The sequence below is a fragment of the Euleptes europaea genome, chromosome 4, assembly GCF_029931775.1.
Source record: "Euleptes europaea isolate rEulEur1 chromosome 4, rEulEur1.hap1, whole genome shotgun sequence".
NCBI lineage: Eukaryota > Metazoa > Chordata > Lepidosauria > Squamata > Sphaerodactylidae > Euleptes > Euleptes europaea.
In genome coordinates this window covers 48,386,727-48,407,495 of record NC_079315.1, presented here as the reverse complement: position 1 = coordinate 48,407,495, position 20,769 = coordinate 48,386,727, and the positions used below count along the sequence as shown (strand labels likewise).

Below are 20,769 nucleotides of genomic sequence, written 5' to 3'. Positions count from 1 at the left end.
TGCTTATGATGGAACTGGAGTTGGCTAAAAGGGAGGCAGAAGCAGGACTGCCAAGAGGGTTTTGATCAACCCCATTTTTTGGACTGTCTGCATTACAACACCATGCGATTCACTGGGGTTTCATCAAAACCACTATTTGCAACACATACTTTCCTGTGATGTCTGAATGCTTCCTGAGACTTGTAAGCAGACCTCATATAATTTTTATGTCAGCATCCAGCAGCTAGATAGACTTCACAGAGATCATCAAGATAATGAAATATTTCAATAGCCAAGAAGAAAAGAAAAAACTGCCCAACATACAACAAAGCTTTCTCCACCCATTTATGGAGAATTAAGAACAATTAACATTTCTTTTTTTAAAATGAACAAATGCAATGGTAGAACAGATTGTCCAAAGACTGGGAAGATCCTGCTTCTGCTGTTGCAATCCAAGCTTCCGTTTGCACGGCCGGTCATTCACATCCTTAGCAGGAAAAGTTTGCTGAGTTTATGCTGGCAGCAGAACAATACAAGGAAGCATTTGTTGTGCCTTCTTGAGCCATGTTTTGATTATAAATTAATCTCTCAGGATATTACAGCTGCTTCAAATGGTTAATGAGTATCTTAACAATACTTGCTACTTTTCCTTGTCCAAAGGCCAGTTGATGCCTGAACTTATAAAACCATCAAGGACTTAGGCAGGAAGCAGAGCAGGAGATCTAACCAGGCAAGACCAAATGCTGGGGCTAACTGCAAAGATGCCAAAGAAATTTTTATCATTTCTTCGCTTGTGCGTGCTCCTGCTCGGCTTTGCCATTATCTGCTTGGGAGCCTTTTGCATCTCAACAAGCTCCTCTGCCTGCAAATGCAATAATGTGCCTATTGCATATTTCCTACTGCCATTGGGGTTTTTCCTTCTCATCTCTGGGATTTTCTGGAGCACTTATCATGAAGCCAGCAAACACAAGAGCTTATTCCACAGAATTATCCAGCAAAATCCTAGATTTCGAGATAGTCATATCAATACCATAGACAGGTATGTCTGATGGGGTTCAGTGCATAACTTTGTCTTTTGATACTATCCCCACTTTTTTCTGTCCTGTGCAAGTCTTTTCAGATCCACAGATGCCTCCATCCTTTCCCTTTCATTTGCTTTATGTATCCAGGTCTTCCTTTTGATGTCTTTCTGTCCGGTTTCACTTGAGGAATACCTACTATGTGCCTTACTGCATTAGATGTGCCTTACTCTTTGCATCCACCCCCTTCCCATTTGTTCATTAATTTTCCTTTCTAACTAATTACCTTTACACATTCCTGCTATTGCCATAAAAACATCTCTCCCTGCTGGGAATTATTTCAGCACCATGAGTTAGATAAATTAGATTATTTAAAGTAGACATTCAGAGTTTTTATAATCTTTTATGTCTAAGGCTAAATTTATTTATTGTACTGTATTTTTAAACTATTCTTATTATGATGTTAGCTGCCCTGAGCCCTGCATTGCAGGGGTGGGGTGGGATATAAATAAAAAATATTATTATTTATTGTATTATTATTTGTGTTGTATGCTTCTTGTTCCTTTTCTTTCCATTTCACCAAAGATTCCTGTTTCACATCTTTGTTGAACTATATTCCATATATGTAAGAAATATACACATAAGAAATATACATTTCTTTCTCTCAGGCCTGCTAGCACAGTTTCTTATAAAATGGCTGTTTTGCCATACCAACTCTCCATTAATTCCTGGTCTTGATCTTCCATTTCAGTTATTTAGGTCCTGGATATTTGTTTCACATCAATCAATTTGTTAAATGTATGCCCTGGAAACACCTAGTCTAAATGAGCTTATAAGGCAGTATAATATTCTTCTGTCCTAATTATCTGTCCTGCCTTCTGTAGTTTAGTGAACATTTCATTCTACTGCAGGCTTTTGAGGGATTTTCTTGGTTCATTAATGTTATAAACGGGTCCCAATTTCTTGTCTTCTATCAAAATTGAATGGGAAGAATGCCTTTGATCCTGTTTGTTCCCTAAAATCAAACTGATTATAATTTTCTTCTTTGACTTGGACAAATATATATGGAAATATGACATGGTCCCACTGGGCATTGGGCTGGGAACATTATCTGTCTACCACACTCTGTTATGGACAGAAGCAGAGTAGTGATAGAATGTAGGGAACTAGGTAAAGTCATTATCCAGCTTCTCAGCTGATTAGGTATTTTTGGATATGTTATTACCTCTCAGGCTAGCCTGCTTCACAGAGCTGTTGTGAGCATGAAAGGCCAATCTATCCACCTTAGCAGGTCGGCTATGAATACAAATACATGAAGCTGCCTTATACGGAGTCAGACCATTGATCTATTAAGGTCAGTGTTTCCTGCGCTGGCTGGCAATTGATCTTTAAGGTCTCAGATTTAAATCTTTCACTACCTGAGGTTAACTGGAGACACTAGGTGCTGAATCTGGGAAATTCTGCATGGCAAGCAGATGCTCTGTACCACTGCCAAAGTCCCGCCCATACAACATGTTACAAGTACATAGCTAAATTACCAGGGTTTCTAGATTCTTGCCTGGTGCCATTTACTTTATCTCCAAGTGCTACTGGTATACAGAATTTCAGACTCAGTATATCTCAACATATCCTGGCAGCTGGAATGCAGCAGATGTGTGTGCATTTCTAGGAGCTAAATTGCAATTAATATAGAAACATTGTATGCATTAATAGATTAATATAAAATTATATATTTTGAAATCTGGGTCTTGTGGCTCAAACCCATAGGCACATTTGACTGCAGTATTTCTCTCTCCCAAATAGGTAACTCAAATGTTACACTTTGTGTGTGTATTGTGCAATGTGTCATCAAGTCACAGCCCACTTACGATGACCCCATAGGGCTTTCAAGGCAAGATACATACATTACCTGACTCTGTACAGCAACCCTGTACAGACTTCCTTGGTGGTCTCCTATCCATGTACTAACAGGGCTGACCCTACTTAGCTTCCAAGACCTGATGAGATTGGGCTGGCCATCAGGGCACACTTTGTATAGTTCAGTTTATTGCTTCAGTAATTCTCACAAAGGCTAAGGCTTTTCACAGCACAATCTGTGCCTGAGGTTCCTGTAAACATCTTTGTCTTTGTTGTACCTAAGCAAAGACTGGTGCTTTGACAATGAACTTAAGTCAAGCTAGGCTAGGGTTGCCAGGTCCCTCTTCGCCACCAGTGGGAGTTTTTGGGGGCAGAGCCTGAGGAGAGCGGGGTTTGGGGAGGGGAGGGGACTTCAATACCACAGAGTCCAATTGCCAAAGCGGCCATTTTCTCTAGGTGAACTGATCTCTATCAGCTGGAGATCAGTTGTAATAGCAGGAGATCTCCAGCTAGTGCCTGGAGGTTGGCAACACTAAGCTAGGCTGACTTGATGCCTGGCAGAGTTTGTTAATGGACCATGGATACAAATGTCACTTCCTATTCTGTTGTGGTAACAGCCGCATAAACAGTCACAATAGGCAAAGCAGCTGCTCTATAAATAGGACCAACTACATACACTGGTTAGATAAGCAGAGAAAGATTTAGCAGTTTGAAAGAGCTTGTGGCCCATGCAGCAAAATAAATTTCCCAGTGTAATCAGCTTAGAAAGAATAAGTATTTCCTTTTCAAGGGGCTCTCATAGAAGAAAAAGACTGGCAAAATCTTGTCAAAAATAAGGTTCCTTTTACTTTGACAAAGTCTTATTACAACTTCACTAGAAAATACATTAGTAACCTTACAAGGAGGCCTGACATGCAAAACTGTCAGCCACATTCTCTCTCTCCCCTCCCACTTTTGATAATGTTACTTAACATAGGCAGTTTTGGTTCTCATGGTCATGGAAATGGTTGTGAGAGCCTACCTCTGTTTAGCCTTTGAAAGAGGGGGCATTTCTAAGCTGATGAGCAGATGTGGTCTTTGAAGAGCAGGGTGGGTGCATGTTGGGGCGTGATGCTAACCCTCTCAAGACACCTACAGCCTGTTGCAATTCTACACAGAATTAACACAGCATGTGTTTGTCTTGACTGTTTCATGCAGGCCTGACTTCTACCCCCCATCTTATGAAGACAGCACTGATCCTGAAAAGAAGACATTCCCACTGCCAGACTGCCTACTGGAAGGAGAAAGGAATTCCTATAACATACCTCCCCCTCTATACACAGAGAGCAGTCTGGATTTCATTGAGGAGGCCAGCTCTCAGGAACAACAGCCACCATCATATGAAGTTTCTGTGCAGCAACAGCAAGCTACCAAACGTGACTCAGCACTTCAAGAGACTTCTAATGCACCGGCGTCACAGCCCTAATCAAACAGATGTCAAAGGACTTGCAGAAGAGATAAGCCATGTCTGCTGTTCAGGGATACAGGCAACAGTTAAAGCGGTGCAAAACCACATTGAGCAAACATAGGACTGCGGTTCCATCTGTGGATAATTCAGTAGAGTGCAAAGATAACCTTGCAATTGTAGCCTTTAATGGCTAGCTGTGTGGAATCGCAGAGTAACTTGGTACCTTAAGATTGGATATGAAAGATGTTGCTGAGTGAGACTCAGTATTAATGGTTGGTCTGTATGTTTACATATTATACTTTTATTCCACCCCTGGTAAAGAAACACCTGTAAGAACCAACGTTATCTTAAGAGAAGCAATAGAAGCAAGATGAGGTTTCAAAGCCAGGGCTGCATTAGAAAGAAAGCACAAGGGGAGAAAGAAATCCACCACAAACCAATGAATCTGGGGAGGTCCACTTATGTATATTGAGAGACTATTGCTAAAGAGCAAATGTATTCTAGCACTGGCATAAGAGGCTTTTTCCCCTCAGAGCTGACATTTCTTGGACCATCTTTGTGGTCCAAGGGATAGATTTATAAAGGGATAGATTTAACAGGTCTTATTGTAGAATGTTTGAACCAAATTTATATGGATTGTTTAATAAGATGTAATTCTATTGGACCACCCAGCCAAAGGAAAGGCTTGTGATTTATACTAAAGTAGTTCCACTGAAGTCATAAGAACATAAGAAAGGCCCTGCTGGATCAGACCAAGGCCCATCAAGTCCAGCAGTCTGTTCACACAGTGGCCAACCAGGTGCCTTTAGGAAGCCACAAACAAGACGACTGCAGCAGCGCCATCCTGCCTGTGTTCCACCGCACCCAAAATAATAGGCATACTCCTCTGATACTAGAGAGAATAGGTATGCAGCATGACCAGTATCCATTCTAACTAATCGCCATGAATACCCCTCTCCTCCATTAATATGTCCACTCCCCTCTTAAAGCCCTCCAAGCTGGCAGCCATCACCACATCCTGGGGCAGGGAGTTCCACAATTTAACTATGCGTTGTGTGAAAAAATATTTCCTTTTATCTGTTTTGAATCTCTCGCTCTCCAGCTTTAGCAGATGACCCCGTGTTCTAGTATTATGGGAGAGGGAAAAAAACATCTCCCTGTCCACTCTCTCCAAACCATGCATAATTTTATAGACCTCTATCATGTCTCCCCTTAGCCGCCTTCTTTCCAAGCTAAACAGCCCTAAGCATCCTAACCGCTCCCCATAGGACAGTTGCTCTAGTCCCTTAATCATTTTGGTTGCTCTTTTCTGCACCTTCTCAAGCTCTGTAATATCCTTTTTTAGGTGTGGTGACCAGAACTGTACACAGTATTCCAAGTGTGGTCTCACCATAGATTTGTACAAGGGCAGTATGATATCATCAGTTTTATTCTCTATTCCTCGTGTAATTATGGCCAGCATCGAATTTGCCTTTTTTACAGCAGCCGCACACTGGGTTGACATCTTAATTGAGCTATCCACTACCACCCCAAGATCCCTTTCTTGGTCTGTCGCTGCCAGCACAGATCCCATCAGTGTATATGTGAAGTTGGGATTTTTTGCCCCAATCTGCATCACTTTACACTTGCTCACATTGAATCTCATTTGCCATTTTAATGCCTATTCTTCCAGTACGCAGAGATCCTTCTGGAGCTCTTCACAGTCCGATTTTGTTTTAACCACCCTAAATAATTTGGTGTCATCTGCAAACTTGGCTACTTCACTGTTTAACCCCAACTCCAAGTCATTGATGAACAGGTTGAAAAGTCTATGCATGTTAAACACAGTAAATCTAAGTTTTCCATTTTAGATTGATCATGTAGCCTTTTCGAGCATTGTGGTACTCTTGTACAAGATCTGTGTCTAAGGAATTAGTTTACATACACTTTGCTCTAGCCACAAAGCCTGTGAATTAAGCATTTTGACTGACAGAAGACGCAATTGCACTGTTAAAACAGTATTTGTTCAGTCTCTCTTCTTTTGAAAAATAGCATTTTAAAAGCAGCAATAATCTAGCAGCTTGCCACTGTATCCCACCCCTGTTCCAAGTGCCTTTCAGATTTCCTATGAAAATGCCCTAGGCTTTAGACTGACCCACACCTTGATAAATGCCCAATAGGGGTATGGAAGCCATGAAGATCACCACTGCAAGCTTTAGGGGGAAATCCTAGGCAGATATACTCAGAAGAAAGTGCTGCTTTACTCAATGGAACCTGTTTTTAGGATTGCAGCCTTGGTGTTGTTAAGATTCCATATTTATTAACTTGTATATACTGTGGAGGTTTGGCATCAACTTTGTCTTCTGTTAGTGTTGGTTAATTTTGGGTTAGAAAATCTCCTGATTCATTACATAACAGTGGCATTTATTTGTTATTTTGTAAGGCCAATGCATTTGCAATGTGGCTGAAGCTATCTTGTTTACATACTGGTTAATATTGCATTGCATTAATTTTTTTTACAATAAAATTTTGTATTAAAAACAAAAAAGGCTCTGTAGAAAGTGGCATTTTCTTGAAGAATGGGGTAAACATCTGGTGACCAGCATGAAAGCGCAAACATAACTTGAAATATATTGTAATACATTTGTCATCAGAACTTCAAAGTTCCAATCAGTTGCTTCAAGGAAAGACGGCCTGCACAGTCTTTCAAGTTCAGTAATACACCTTCCTTGATAGCGCCTTACATTGGCCTCTGCATCTATAAGATCACATCAACTCATCCCTATGGCAACCCTCTCTTCTACAGCCACAGCAGTCAATGCAAAATATCCTATCCGTGTCCTATGGCTAAAAACAGTGTTGCACTTACCTGTAACTGTTGTTCATCGAGTGTCTTTGTGCAGGCACACAAGCGAAGAGCCAGCTGCAGAGATTTTTCTCTAAACAGCGCTCCCCTCCCCTTCAGCCAGTGCTCCAGTTTCCCACCCAAGGGGGAGGGGGCACTCTTCCCTCAGTTCTCCAACCTGCCGCTGTGGAGACAGATGTTAAAGAGGAAGAAAACGTGTCCCACAGCGGGGAAGGAGGGAGGGATGTGTGCCTGCACAAAGACACTCAATTAACAACATGAACCCTTACTTTTCCTGTGGGTGACCCTGTTGTGCTAATTTTGTTATCCAGTGGCCAGCCAGTTTTGCTCTCAAATATGATAGGGAACACAAAAAGCAGACTCGTTCAATTGTTAAAGACTGCACGTGTCTAGCAGCCAGTTCTGACCTCACGTTTACAGCCACTGAACAACTTCTAGTGATTTTTTTCTGGGTACACATGCCAATGGAACTTTGGTTGAATGATACATCAACTCATTTTGCTTGTAAATACTTGTGAGGACTGAAGCTCTCTAGGAAGCCAAGCAATTTACATGGATGGTTCATTCCTATGAGCATTTTCATGTGTAATGTGCCATAATTTGTTCTTGTAATGGTAAAATAAACCGGCTTGTAACTGTTTGAGCATTCTAGATAGTGGTATTCCTAAGGGTGTGTCCCTATAGGGGTTCTGTGGGACTGCTGGTTATGTGCTTTCATACGTAATCCTAAATGTGGGAAGCAGTGTAGAACAAGACCACATTTCCCTCTACGTAAAGCCTTTATTTGTAGTTTGGAAGTTGAGTGTAATCTTGAGGGAAAGAAAGGTTTTTAAAAAAGTACAATGCCATCCTAAGCAGAGGGAGAGGTGAAAAGGTCAACCATAAGTCAACTCCAAAGGACAACAAAAGGTATGCAACTGTTGAAAAACAGTGAAAGCCCTTCATGTTCCCCTCATGAAGATTGGATATTTTTCTAGGTGCAGAAATGCATCATGGATTTAAGAGCAGTATATGTCTGCAGCGTGCCGACCTTGTCTTTAAAAGAATTTCACTCATTCTAAAAGAGAAGATATTCATAGGAGTTTTTTTTCTAGTACTCCCCCAAATTTCCAATTTTTCCGTTGGAAAAACCGGGGGGGAAGGGAGGCCTTGGGAAAACATTTGTTTTTCCAAATTCTTCCCTTTTCCTCCCTGGGCCTTCACATCTCTACTATGGACCTCGAGTGATATGAAAGGAACCATGAAACTTCTTTCGATTTAAAAAAAAGATATTTAATAATACTGCAATAAATCATTGTGTTTTTAAAAGTGAGAAAACAGTCAATTAGCGCTTCAATAACACTGATGCAGCTACAAAACAGTCTGTGTTCTGCCAGGGTGGGCTGTACCCTATCATCAGCAATTTCATGCAAGGAAGAAATAAAGCATTCCACTTTATTAAATGTCATAGCAAGTTTTGACAAATATATATAAAAAAAGAAACCAAATCAATTCCCAAAAGCATTAGGCACTAAAATTGCACTATAAAGGAACCCCTTGGCCATCACAATGAATTGCACTATGCTATAAAAAGTGTCAAATTGCAGAAAATCCATCTCCACAAATGACATACAGCTACATCTCTGCTCCCAAGGAAGTAAAACATTCAAATTAGTCACATGCACAAAGAGTTCTTGACAGTTAAATGTTGTGTGCCTTAGATGGAGCAGTGCTATGCTTTTACACACAGAAGAACTATTTGTTATAGCCAAGTATTTCCTGAGCCATCCTCCCTCCTTTGCTCCATCTGTTCCTACAATTCTGATAAAGCACCTGGTAGGTTTTTAGACAGCTACATTAATTAGAAGAGTAGTTTGAAAACATTCAATTGTTGTTCAAGGGTAACCACAACTGTTATTTCATTAGGAGTAAAATCCTTCTGAGACCCACATTCCTGTCTATCATAGCATTCCTGTCTATCACAGCAGGCTATTGTGCTCTTTTGTTAAGCAAAATGGCAGCAGTGTGTTTACAGGTAAGGAAATAATCCAACACACTTAGTTCAATGAATTCCAATACACTTCAGATTAAGTAATTTTGTCTGTCTTTTCCAACCTCTCCTCCATTTAAAACATTGACACAACACAATAGTGTAAATTGTGTTGGAAACATTCAAAGAGACCATGTGGGAGTTTAAGTAGCTCCAACAGAGTTCTAACATCACAAGATTTTAAAAAGCCAAAATAACATTTTATTAATCTGAGTGAGCATTCCACTGTGCAAAGAGTAACTCTAAGGCAGTTGCGGTTCTTTGAGGGCCATTTCTGATGTAATGTTTCAAGCCTACTCATAATACTTTAAAGGGGGGGCACGAGAACACTAACAGGTTGGTAAGTTACATGAGGAATATGGGTCACTTCCAACATCACATGGTTTCTTTAAAAAGCTAGTGCAAAATGTAAGCACAATATATGGAATTGCTATTTGAGGGATATGACATTTATCAGATGAATCTGTGAATTAAAGATTTTTGGGTCCTATTCCTAGCTAAGTGACATTACTAGTAAAGGTAAAGGTAAGCACTGGATCATTACTGATCCATGGGGTGGTCACATCAGACGTTTACTAGGCAGGCTATGTTTATGGAGTGGTTTGTCATTGCCTTCTTCAGTTGTCTACACTTTACCCCCAGCAAGTTGGGTACTCATTTTACTGACCTTGGAAGGATGGAAGGCTGAGTTGACCTTGAGCTGGCTACCTGAAACCAACTTCCATCGGGATTGAACTCAGGTCATGAGCAGAACTTTGACTGCAGTACTGCAGTTTATCACTCTGCGCCCCGGGGCTCTTAAGTGACATTACTAACCTCTGCCCAATAGTTTCTACATGTATGAAATCCAAAGTTCAAAACAGAATGTCGGAAATGGTTTTGTTCAGATACCGTGTACTTATTTATTTAACCAGAGTGCAATGCCAGTCCAGCACTGCATTCTGGTTAAATCAGAGATAACTGAGCACTCACTGGGAGCGTGTCTGGCATATGCATTCAGACTCTCAAACTGGCTTTTTAAAGGGGTCATGTGTCCCTTCCAGTGTAAAAGGTTTACTGTGCCAATGGCCACTCATCCCTAAAGAGGTGGAACACAAGTTCATCTTGAGGGAAAGAAAGGATTTTAAATGAGTATATCCCAAGCAGAGCTACACTGAATGCATTTGGCTAAGAAGGGTATAACTGTGCTTAGGATGGCAATGTTAGGTACCAGTTCATAATATATCATTTATTCTTAAAAAGAAGGGGGGGACCGCAGAGCTTTCCTTCCCAAAACAGTGAAGTCTAACCAAAGACTCAGATCTTTTCCAAGGCAAGTGACTAAATAATAACCATTTTACTGACACTTCTTTTGATAGCCACTAAATGAAAATTTGGGGAAATGTACACAATTACCTTTGAATACAGAAGGGTTTAGAAGAGGGAGGGAATAGAGCAACTGTACTTTTTAATTATGAGCATGTAAATTATACATTCAAAACATTTGTGCTGATGGGGATGTGAAGAACATTGCAAAGAAGAGCAGAAAATGGAACCTGTCTGCATAGTGATTTCATTTTCCACCCTCTAAATTCAAATGTAATGTTTATAAAAGTATGCATGAATATGACTGATGCCAGGCTTCACTTGGTACAGAAGCTGTACTTATTTGTGCAACTTCACCTGTGACATCAAAACTGGCAGCTGTCAGTTTGTTTTGGAAAGGATATCAATTACATCAAATCTGAGTTTAAGGCTGCACTCCTATACACACAAGAGAATAAGTCCCACTGAACAAACTTGGACTTACTTCTGAACAAGCATGCATAGGATCTATAATGGGTAGGAATTTGAGAACCCACAACTGCGGTTTCTGAATATGAGCTTCACTGCTCTAACTTTGTGCCTTCTGTGGTGTTTCATAACGAGGAAACAATTCCTGGTATCTTAGGTAGTATGACTAGCCCTTCACAGCAGCTGAGTGTTCCAACCAAGAGCCCCGTTATCTCTAGTTCAAAGCATGAAGCAGTCAATCAAAACCATAAGATGAGTTTAGAAAACACATGAAATGTAGTCTGTCTAAACTTTTTGAAAAGTATTCCATTAAATTTCATACTTACCTTAGCTAACATAAGCTCTTTTAATTCCTTTTTTAGCTGAAGCCAAAATTTATCAAATAGTAATAAAAGGCTGTGCATTATACCAAAGACTATCAGAGGTTGGTTATATGTAGCCCACCTCTTCTTTGCAAGTACAAAACACAAAATGGAGATCATAATAATCTCGTATGTCATGCTAACATTTTGTAATAACTGAATCTAGATCAGATGGAGCTTTTTTTGGGGTTTTTTTTTTTTTTTGGTATAAGAGGATATTAAAGCCATAGGACAGAATTAAATGCACCAGTCTTAGCAGAACAATATGATCAGAAATGAACTTTTGTCCCCCCTCCCCTGCCCTCCCTATTGACCTCAAACCCTTAGCGCAATACAAAGGCACAAACAGCTGGCATGTTTGGGAAGAGCTTCCTCCTCCCTTGCTTTCCCATTTTTGGCCCTGGGTTAGTTATCCTTCCTTGGTTCAGGTGATGACAGTAGGACCCTTACGACCTGTCCTCTCGTGAATCTGAGATATTTTCAGTGCAATTGCTATGAGAGGACTCAGTACAGCCTAGAGGAAAAGAAAAGAGTGAAACAGTATTTAGAGGAAGGCTTGTGATAAAAAATGTAGCTCTTTTGTTAACACAATTTTAAATCAATAGAGGTTCTGTCGCAGTAGCAATGATCTCATCCCCAGTGTAGGACATTTGCACACCTGCTAGAATTATGTAATTCTTTGTTTTACAGTTTTAGGCCTGAGAAACTTATGGCCTTCTACTTTGTTATCATATTATGTTTAGAAACATCTGTTGACGTAAGCAGATGCACTTAGCAACATTTGTTGATGCAGGCAGATGTGTCTATTACTTTTCACAATAGAAGCATTCAGATACTAAGAAGTAGTCACATGATTGTAATTAGCAATTTCTAAAGTTGATCAAGATAGATGGATTTTCTCTATAAAATTACATGGAAAACTATAGCAAATTGGATTTCCATGGATTCAAGCTTTGGATACAGAGATTGGAGAAAGCAGCCTGCCTGGTAAAACAATTGGGTTCTTTTTGGCTTATTTGATAATCCTTGAGAGCAACAGACAAAAGACTGAAATGTAATTTGTTTTAAGTGTTATAATCAACTTTGACATGTGATTAGAACAATGTTAGGAATCTTGATTTTATTATTAGCCTGTTTAAACACAATCATTGTGGGTCTATTCATCATTCTGTTATACTGTACACTGTCTTGCTTAATAAAATGAATCTATTATCTTTTTCAATAAAAGATAAAAAAGATTCATACTGGTGTCTATTCAGTTGTTGGTTGCTTAAATAAGATAAAACAAAGGACTCACAATCCTAGATATTACATTGTATTATCAAAGTTGGAAAGGGTTTCAAACTTTTTCTGGCACGGTAAAGCAAGGATTGATATGAGGCTGTGAATTATATTCAAAGCAGAGCTTTGAAGAAATTTTCAGTTCATGTTCTTTCTAAATGTTGGGATTGGAATAACTGAACGCTACAGTTCAGCAGGAAGCTCATGGGCAAGCACGTACATGTAATTGAGTGTGTGTATAAATTCACCTTAAGGACAGACTTCCACAGCATAGAATATGCAATTCCATTCGTTCTTTTAATAAGGGACGGTGAGCATCACACTTGTTTAGAGAGTTTCAGCACTTGGCAAGCCCAGAAGCCCAATATTTGGAGTTTTCCACCTTCCTCTGGATTGTGCTCAAACTGTAGTTACAGATAAAAGCTACCAAATGCTTTCTACATTCACTTTTTAAATCAGCAAAGAAAACCGCCAGTAGCATCATGTGTATGGCACCAAACGTACTGCTTGAACTGGAAAAAACCCAACTGTGTTACTTGTTCCGGCTCTGTGCTGACCCCAAAATATTTTGCACACTTTCGTCTTGCCGCCCTTACTGCCAAAACCACAGCCCTTATATACAATATGCCAGGAGCCTTGGATGTAATCTCAAAATCCTAGCTGACATTACATGCATAGCAACTGGAGACGTAGCCTGCCGATACAAACAAGGGACAGGCTGAAAGGGCAGCCAGACTGTATTTGTTGCTATCTATAACAACATGGGATCCTGTGGTATCTGGGTAGAACCTCATACAAGCAACATCTTGTGAGTTTGATCATCCAAGGTTTTGTGCAAATGAACATCTTTGCAGTATGAAACTATGCTGCTATTTATTTCCCACGAATGGCAACCTACCAAGGCAACATGCAAAACATAAGCTGTACATAAATTTTGTTTATCTGAACAAACTCATAACCTCTATTCTCCAGAAAAGCATGAACACATGAAGCTGCCTTATACTGAATCAGACCATGGGTCGATCAAAGTCAGTATCGTCTGCTCAGACCGGCAGTGGCTCTCCAAGGTCTCAGGTCTTTCGCATCACCTACTTGCCCAGTCCCTTTAATTGGAGATACTGGGGATTGATCCTGGGACCTTCTGCATGCCAAGCAGATGCTCTACCATTGAGCCACAGCCTGTCCCCATGCGGGGACTGTGTGTGTGTGTGGGGAAGACTTGTGCGATTCTCTGCAGGCTCCCCTGCCCCGCCCTGCTTCCCCCCACCTCCTCCACGCTACAGTAGACGGAGCCCACCGCATGGAACAGGCATCAACCGGAACGTTGGAAAACATTTAAATACTGAGCATAAACTTTGGGAATTCTCACTGCTTCCTGCCACACAAACTATATTGTCTCCAGGGATTATTTCATTTCCCCCCATTATTTCTTGTCTGTCCCCTTAACCATTTTAGGATCATATGGTCATCACACCCACACATGCACAGCACATGCAACAGGCAATCACAGCCACATCTTGCTTTAGATGGGAAGACCTGGTGGCAACACCCAGTTTATTTACTCAAACTGCCACCTGTAAGACATTAGCACTGGTCTCATCTTTCATAAATATTTTCTTTTATCTGCTTTCACACACAAAATCAACACATCCAACAAAAAAGGTAAAGGTCCTCTGTGCAAGCACTGGGTCATTCCTGACCCATGGGGTGATGTCACATCCCGATGTTTACTAGGCAGACTTTGTTTATGGGGTGGTTTGCCAGTGCCTTCCCCAGTCATCTTCTCTTTTCCCCCAGCAAGCTGGGTACTCATTTTACTGACCTCGGAAGGATGGGAGGCTGAGTCAACCTTGAGCCGGCTACCTGAAACCGACTTCTGTCGGGATCGAACTCAGGTCGTGAGCAGAGTTTGGACTGCAGTACTGCAGCTTACCACTCTGCGCCACGGAGCTCCTCAACCAACAAAACCAACCTATTAATTCAATGTTACGATTATTAGTATGATTTGAGCTTCTAACTTACCCAGTGAAATAAGTATCTACTGCTTATCAACTGATCTTTGTATATAATTCAATATCACTAATAATCACCATAACTAACCTTAAAGAGCTTTCAGACCTTTGAGAAGTGTGTGTTTTTTTTGGGGGGGGAGCTGCAAAATTTTGGTCAGAGACACATGAAGCAGCTTTATACTGAATCAGACCATTGGTATATCAAAATCAGCTTTGTCTACTCAGACTGGCAGTGGCTCTCCAGGGTCTTAGGCAGAAATGTTCCACATCACCTACTCCCTGATTCTTTTAACTCGAGATTGGACTTGGGGATTGAACCTGGGATCTTCTGCATGCAAAGCAGATTCTTTGCCACTGAGCCATACCTCTTCAAGTGCCTGCAGTAGCTTATCAAAGACATGGGGCTGACATGTTGTCAAGCCTGAGCGCAACAGTGAAAATAATGCAGGGTAGAGAATGTGCTGCTAGTGATGTGTTAACACTTCAATTGTACATAAACAAAGCAATTCAACTATCAATTTGATGGCACAGGAAACTTAATCTACAAATGCCATTGTTATTCCAAAATTGTTACTTTTCAATGAAGCAGCCTGCATTATTTAAAAAGAATTCTTGATATAGGATGAGCGTAAAGCAAGGCAGGTAATGCATCTTTCTATTTGTTCTTAAGTACATCCTTGGTCATTCTATCTTGCAACGTTAGAACAAGACACTTGCTTCTAACAAATGTTTGTGGACTTCAGTAAAATGCTTCAGGGGGAGGCCCTTGCAGTTCAGGAAAGAAAAGAAAAACATATGGGTCCATCCATAATGAGGGATCCAGGAGGCATTCTGGTCCCAAAAGATAAGGAAGTCAGCCTCAGCAGCTGAAGGACCATCTTTCCCACTATGGGTCCCATGTAGCAGCTCCGGTCATCTCAGCAGTCTCTTCTGTCCATTTTTTCTTGCTGACAGGTGACGATGGCTGCTGCTCAGTCTCAGGCTTCCACTTCCCATGTAATAATGCAATAGATATCCTTTTCTTATGCACACCTGAACATCACCTCATCCTGCAATTGCAATGGCTCGGAGACCATTTTCAGTGAAGGAAACAGTGAAGGGCAATGAAGGGCACCCTCTTCCCAATGCCACAGATACTAATTGGGGGGACCCCATGGGTATCTTATAGGTTAAACACTACCTCTGCTGTTCTGGTGCAACAACTCTTTGCTTAAACAATTGAATTATTACCTGTAAGTAGATCCACTTGCAAGTAAGTACTGTAGCAAAGTCTGTGCTAACATCATGAGGAAAAGAGTAGATTACTTATTACATCTTTAATAGGGGTGTCATATGATTAAAGATTTTTGTGAAGGGTAAGACTTTTTTATTAATATAATAAATCATAAGTTTGCATATGAACAAAATATTCTGAAGGGAATACAGTGTTTTTTCTTAGGTTACCCATGCATAAATTGCCACATAAACTATCTTGGAAGAGTTTCACTAAGACAGTGAATGTTTTCTTCTTTTTCTGCTTGTGTTGGTTTTCCCTCTAATACTTACCATCCACAGTTTTAATAGTTATATATTTTTAAAAAAATACTGCTTGATTTATCAGGGGTGTATTTTTGATACATTCAAAAGTTTTTAGATTAATCGATTAACCAAATAATTAATACCACCACCATGTGGTTTGCCTGCTTATACTTATTATTTGACAACTCATCTTTCCAGAGCCTTTTGTTTAGCTAGACTGAATGCTAACCCCTCTATGGTTATGCAAGGCAGAATTCTGAACATACCATACCCAGAAAGGATCTGTCCTTGCTCTTCTGGCTCTATTGATTCATTAGCTCATGCCCTTTTGGAATGCCACTTTTATGAGGGACTTAGATCTCATTATATCTCTCCCCTTTTAATATATAAATCTAATGCCTGTGTCTGACATAATGCCTTTTTTACTAAGTGACAGGGATCCCAAGGCTACATTGTCAGTGGCAAGATTTATTTCAGTCCTTACATCCCTCAAACATTAGATTTAAAATTATGCTGCTCAAGATCAATGGATCAAGAAGCTTCTAAGGGACAAAGGAAAGGAAATAATTAACAAAACAAAGCCCTAGCTTTTGCAGACACAGGGTTGGAACCTATCAGCTATTCTACTGATGCAACAGGGAGACAGGGCCCCTTTCTGCATCCAGGAGTCCTATCCCAGGGACTGATGGACCCATGTAGGCACCCATGAAGATAGTAAGCCACACAGGATGCGACTGTGGTGAGGAGGGGAATCAGTCCAGATCAACCCTCCTCTCTCTTGCTTTCAGGGAAAACGGTAGCAGGATCAAATCTACATTCTCTTAGTTTAAAATTGACTGGTCTCTGGATCTATTTAGATATGTGAAAGGGCAGATAAACACTGCAAACTGTACAAAGAGCTAATGAGCTGAAATTGTACAATAAACTGCAGCTAAAATAGTCCAGACATTAAATAACATTGTACACTTTGCAAAAAGCTTATGAGCTGAAACTGTACAATAAAATGCAGCTAAAATAGTCCAGATGTTAATAAGATACATGACACCCATTTTATTGTCTTTTTCATCTAGATTAAATTTGATAATGCTGATGCAATTAGTGTAGTCATGGTTTCATTTGATAAAGACCCAAAATGAAATTAAGCCACTGCATTGAAGTCCAAGGTTCTGTTTATTATAATTAGCTAATAAATGGCATGCAGAGACTGTGACTTTTTATGAAAAGGAGCTGTTCATTCTGAGCTGATTAGTATGGACCACTAAGAGGGTTCCCAAAAACATAGGCTTGGTTCAGAGGATCCTTGAAACCGTGGCACAGAGGACTGGAAGCAAACCGCAGAACCAACTTGCATGTTCCTCGCCTCTCACACACAGTTCCCCTTTCAACTTTTTAATGCTAATTATAATTGGCCATGAGCCCCCACCATTTCATACTATCTTTTTCTTTCCAGTGCCCCCCAATAGTTCCAATTATTCCATTGGAAAACTGGGGGGTGTCCTGAGGGGAAGGAACCAAAGTACACATTTCCCCCCATGAATTTTTCAGGTCATCCCTCGGCCATCACATTTATTGTTTCAATATTGTTTATTCTACTGACAGTTCTTTTGTAAGTCAACTGGAGCTTTTTTTTTAGCGGAAAGGGAGGATATATACACTTTTAAAATAAACAAACTTTGCACAGAACACATGGTCACAAACTCTCTTTTTGTAATGCACTTAACAGTTAATTTCAGCTTTTCCCCATTACATCCATGTTGAGAAAGAAAATCACTACTTTTCACAGGCTTTGTTGGCTTCACAAACCTAGCACTCCAAAAGATGTGTCAAACATTAAAATTCAGCTGTGTTCCAGGACTGATTTCAGAGAGATTGGTATCCTCCACAGACACTGAAGATTACCCCTTGCATTTTTAATGAGGAGTTTTTATCTCAGAGTGGAATTATTTCCCCACTTTTGATAGAGGTGAACTTATGTTTATTATATAACTAATAATTTAATAACGTGCTAGAATGGATAGTTGATAACCAGATTAATTTGTCATCCTGTTAAAACTGCTGCTTAAGCAAGTATGAGGCCCTTACTAGCAGTGGAAAAAGTAGTGAGATAAGGCACCTATACCTCAGCAAGGAAAGGATCTAATTCTGCTTGCTCAGATAATATCTGGATAGTTCCATCAAATGCCACTGAAGTTGTGGTGTTCGTTTATGAATAGAGCAATTACTGGAAAACTTTATTTGAAACAATTTAACATTGCTATTCCAAAGTTGAAATTCTATGCACACTTACTTGGGAGTAAGCTCAAGTTAAAAAAATAGGGCTTGCTTCAGAATAATTATGCATAAGTCTGGTCTGAAATATATTAAATACTATAATGGTCTCCATGCAGATTTTAATTGCCTTTTAAGCTGAAGTACTGTTGGCGCTGCTCTCTGGGTTGTATTTGTGGAAATAGAGGGGTCCAGACATTATATGGAGAGCAACAGCACTGGAATTTCTCAACCCCAGCTGACTAGGCCTTCAAAAGAAGAAATCATACAACTCGTGAGTCATATACTACAGAAAGGGTTCTCAACTTTCTTCTATACTTTTAAAGCAGGTCTGAAGCAGCTAAAGCTTTACTTGCCTGGCGTGGAGATAACGAAACAGGAAAAGGCTCTTGGGGGGCTTAATTTCTGCATGCCTGCTGCTGTGAGGCAGAAGCAGACCTAGGGCCTAAATAATAAAATACAGAGTTTACTGCTGAATTTAAGCAGAGCACCCACTTTTAGGTTTATAAAAGAAACGAGACAAGAACACTGAATACTATGCCAGTGGTACCATACATCTTTCAAACAAAGCCCGAATTCAGCATGTATGACAGGACCTTCACTAGTGCTGTGAAAGAAATAATGCTGATTTTTACATGTGTTTTGGTTTTATCCAGTAAGACGTTTTTGGAAATAAATTCTGGAATTAATTAAAAAAGACTGCTTATATTCTACCTCCAAACTCTAAAGATGTACTGCTTGGATATCTGAAAGACATGGAGCCTGGATTCTGTTGGAACTGATGAATCACAGCTGCCAAAATGAGCATTGAAGCCCTTTTGGAAAAAAGCAGATCTACGTCCTACTGCCAAGTGAGTTAGAAGAACTCAGTCTATTTCTTTAATGTTTTAAGTGTACTTATTGTAGGTGAAATGACATCACTTCCCAAGCTAATAAATTCACTGAAAAATGAATACTGTTCAGCACATTCTGGAACAAAACGTTTCAAGACAATTTTTATCATTTTAACTTTCTTTTCTATGTTATAGCATTTTGAAAGCTAAGTATCTGTATTTTTCTTCTTGTATTCATTAATTATATGTGTGTTTGTATACTGCCATAAATAAAGACATAGAAGCAGTCCAGTGGGCGAAAAAACCTCATAGCAATTCTAGATGTAGCCTGCGTGGCTTGGTTTGACAGGTAATGTTTATTTGGACACAGCGAAACCAAATCTACCCCACTGCCACTTTGTTCACCTCTAACTCTCTGTAAGTTTTGCTTTAATCAGTTAATAGGAAAAGTCACTGTTTAGATGTTTTCACTTGTGCAAGGGTGCTTTCCCTAGTCTTAAGTAGATGGGTTAAAATGTTTTAAATAATTCAGTGTTTCCCATTGGTACAACATTCACCACTGTTTTTGGGTTCACCTCACAATGTTGGAGAAAATAAATCATTTGACAAAGCATGATCTCTACTGCCAGAGTTGTGCTGGACAGGAAACATATTTGGACTCTTATGTGTGTTTTACAGGCTGCCAAGCTATTAGAATGCAGCCTCTTCAAATGTGTCTGGAGTGGAAATCGGCAGTTAGCTCTGACATCCCATGACACAATTCCGTTTGATTTAGGCCCTCTCTAAGCAGAAAACAGTTCTGACTAGCAGTATGCTTAAAAACACAAGCTATGGCTTATGTTCTTTTATGGTGCAGATCTTGTATGTCAAGGCAAGAGTAATGTATCCACGCACATGAAAGGTTCCACAGAATTAAATGTGCATATTTAGACCATGTATATACCAATAGGGAACCAGTGGTCATCTGCACTGGCTGATCAAATAGTAATGTACTGAAGTCATTCCTGGAGAAAACACCTTATTATTCTAGCATATCCAAGACAGGCAAACATTACTCAGGAATGGTGACCTGGCCTGGTACTGTAGAACCAGGCCTCCTCCTTGCTACTACAAGGTTGAGCACAACACCAAACGTCAAGAATTATCATTGTCAAGCTGATGCTGTTAAAGCAGCAAATGCTAACTCCAGGTCAGAAGCTGGCAAGCCTGCTTTACAAACAGACAATGGAGTATCTGTGTAATGATCTTTCCTTCCTCAAGTACTTTAGTTTGTGCAATCTCGTAAATACACATAGCTAGCCATAGCCACAATCCTACAAAGACAGTGCCACTCTAAGCAGAGTTAAACCCTTCTAAGCTCATTGAGCTCAACAGATTTAGAAGGGTGTAACTCTGCTTAGGGTGGCACTGTTAAACTTTCAACCAAGTATAATGGATTAATCCAGGTCTAATATACTCATGTTAAGTTTACACCAGCAACCCCTACATTATATGAACTGCTAAAGGAAATGCCAGAGAAAAAATACCTAGCCACAAGTAGTGTGAT

At 40.0% G+C, this 20,769-nt stretch overlaps 2 protein-coding genes across 2 annotated transcripts in view; one reads left to right on the top strand and one right to left on the bottom strand.

Moving 5' to 3' along the window:
- The first annotated feature begins 719 nt into the window (after positions 1–719).
- On the top strand, positions 720–4,320 carry TMEM252 (transmembrane protein 252). The gene is made up of 2 exons (XM_056848977.1): positions 720–1,018; positions 4,053–4,320. Exons 1-2 carry the CDS (start codon positions 720–722, stop codon positions 4,318–4,320), a joined length of 567 nt encoding a protein of 188 aa, XP_056704955.1.
- A 7,215-nt stretch (positions 4,321–11,535) lies between these two features.
- PGM5 (phosphoglucomutase 5) overlaps positions 11,536–20,769 on the bottom strand; it is a 61,537-nt gene continuing 52,303 nt past the window's right edge. Inside the window, exon 11 of the mRNA XM_056847997.1 lies at positions 11,536–11,825. Coding sequence (XP_056703975.1) covers positions 11,736–11,825 — 90 coding nt within the window. The 3' untranslated portion in view covers positions 11,536–11,735. The remainder of the gene's footprint in view (positions 11,826–20,769) is intronic.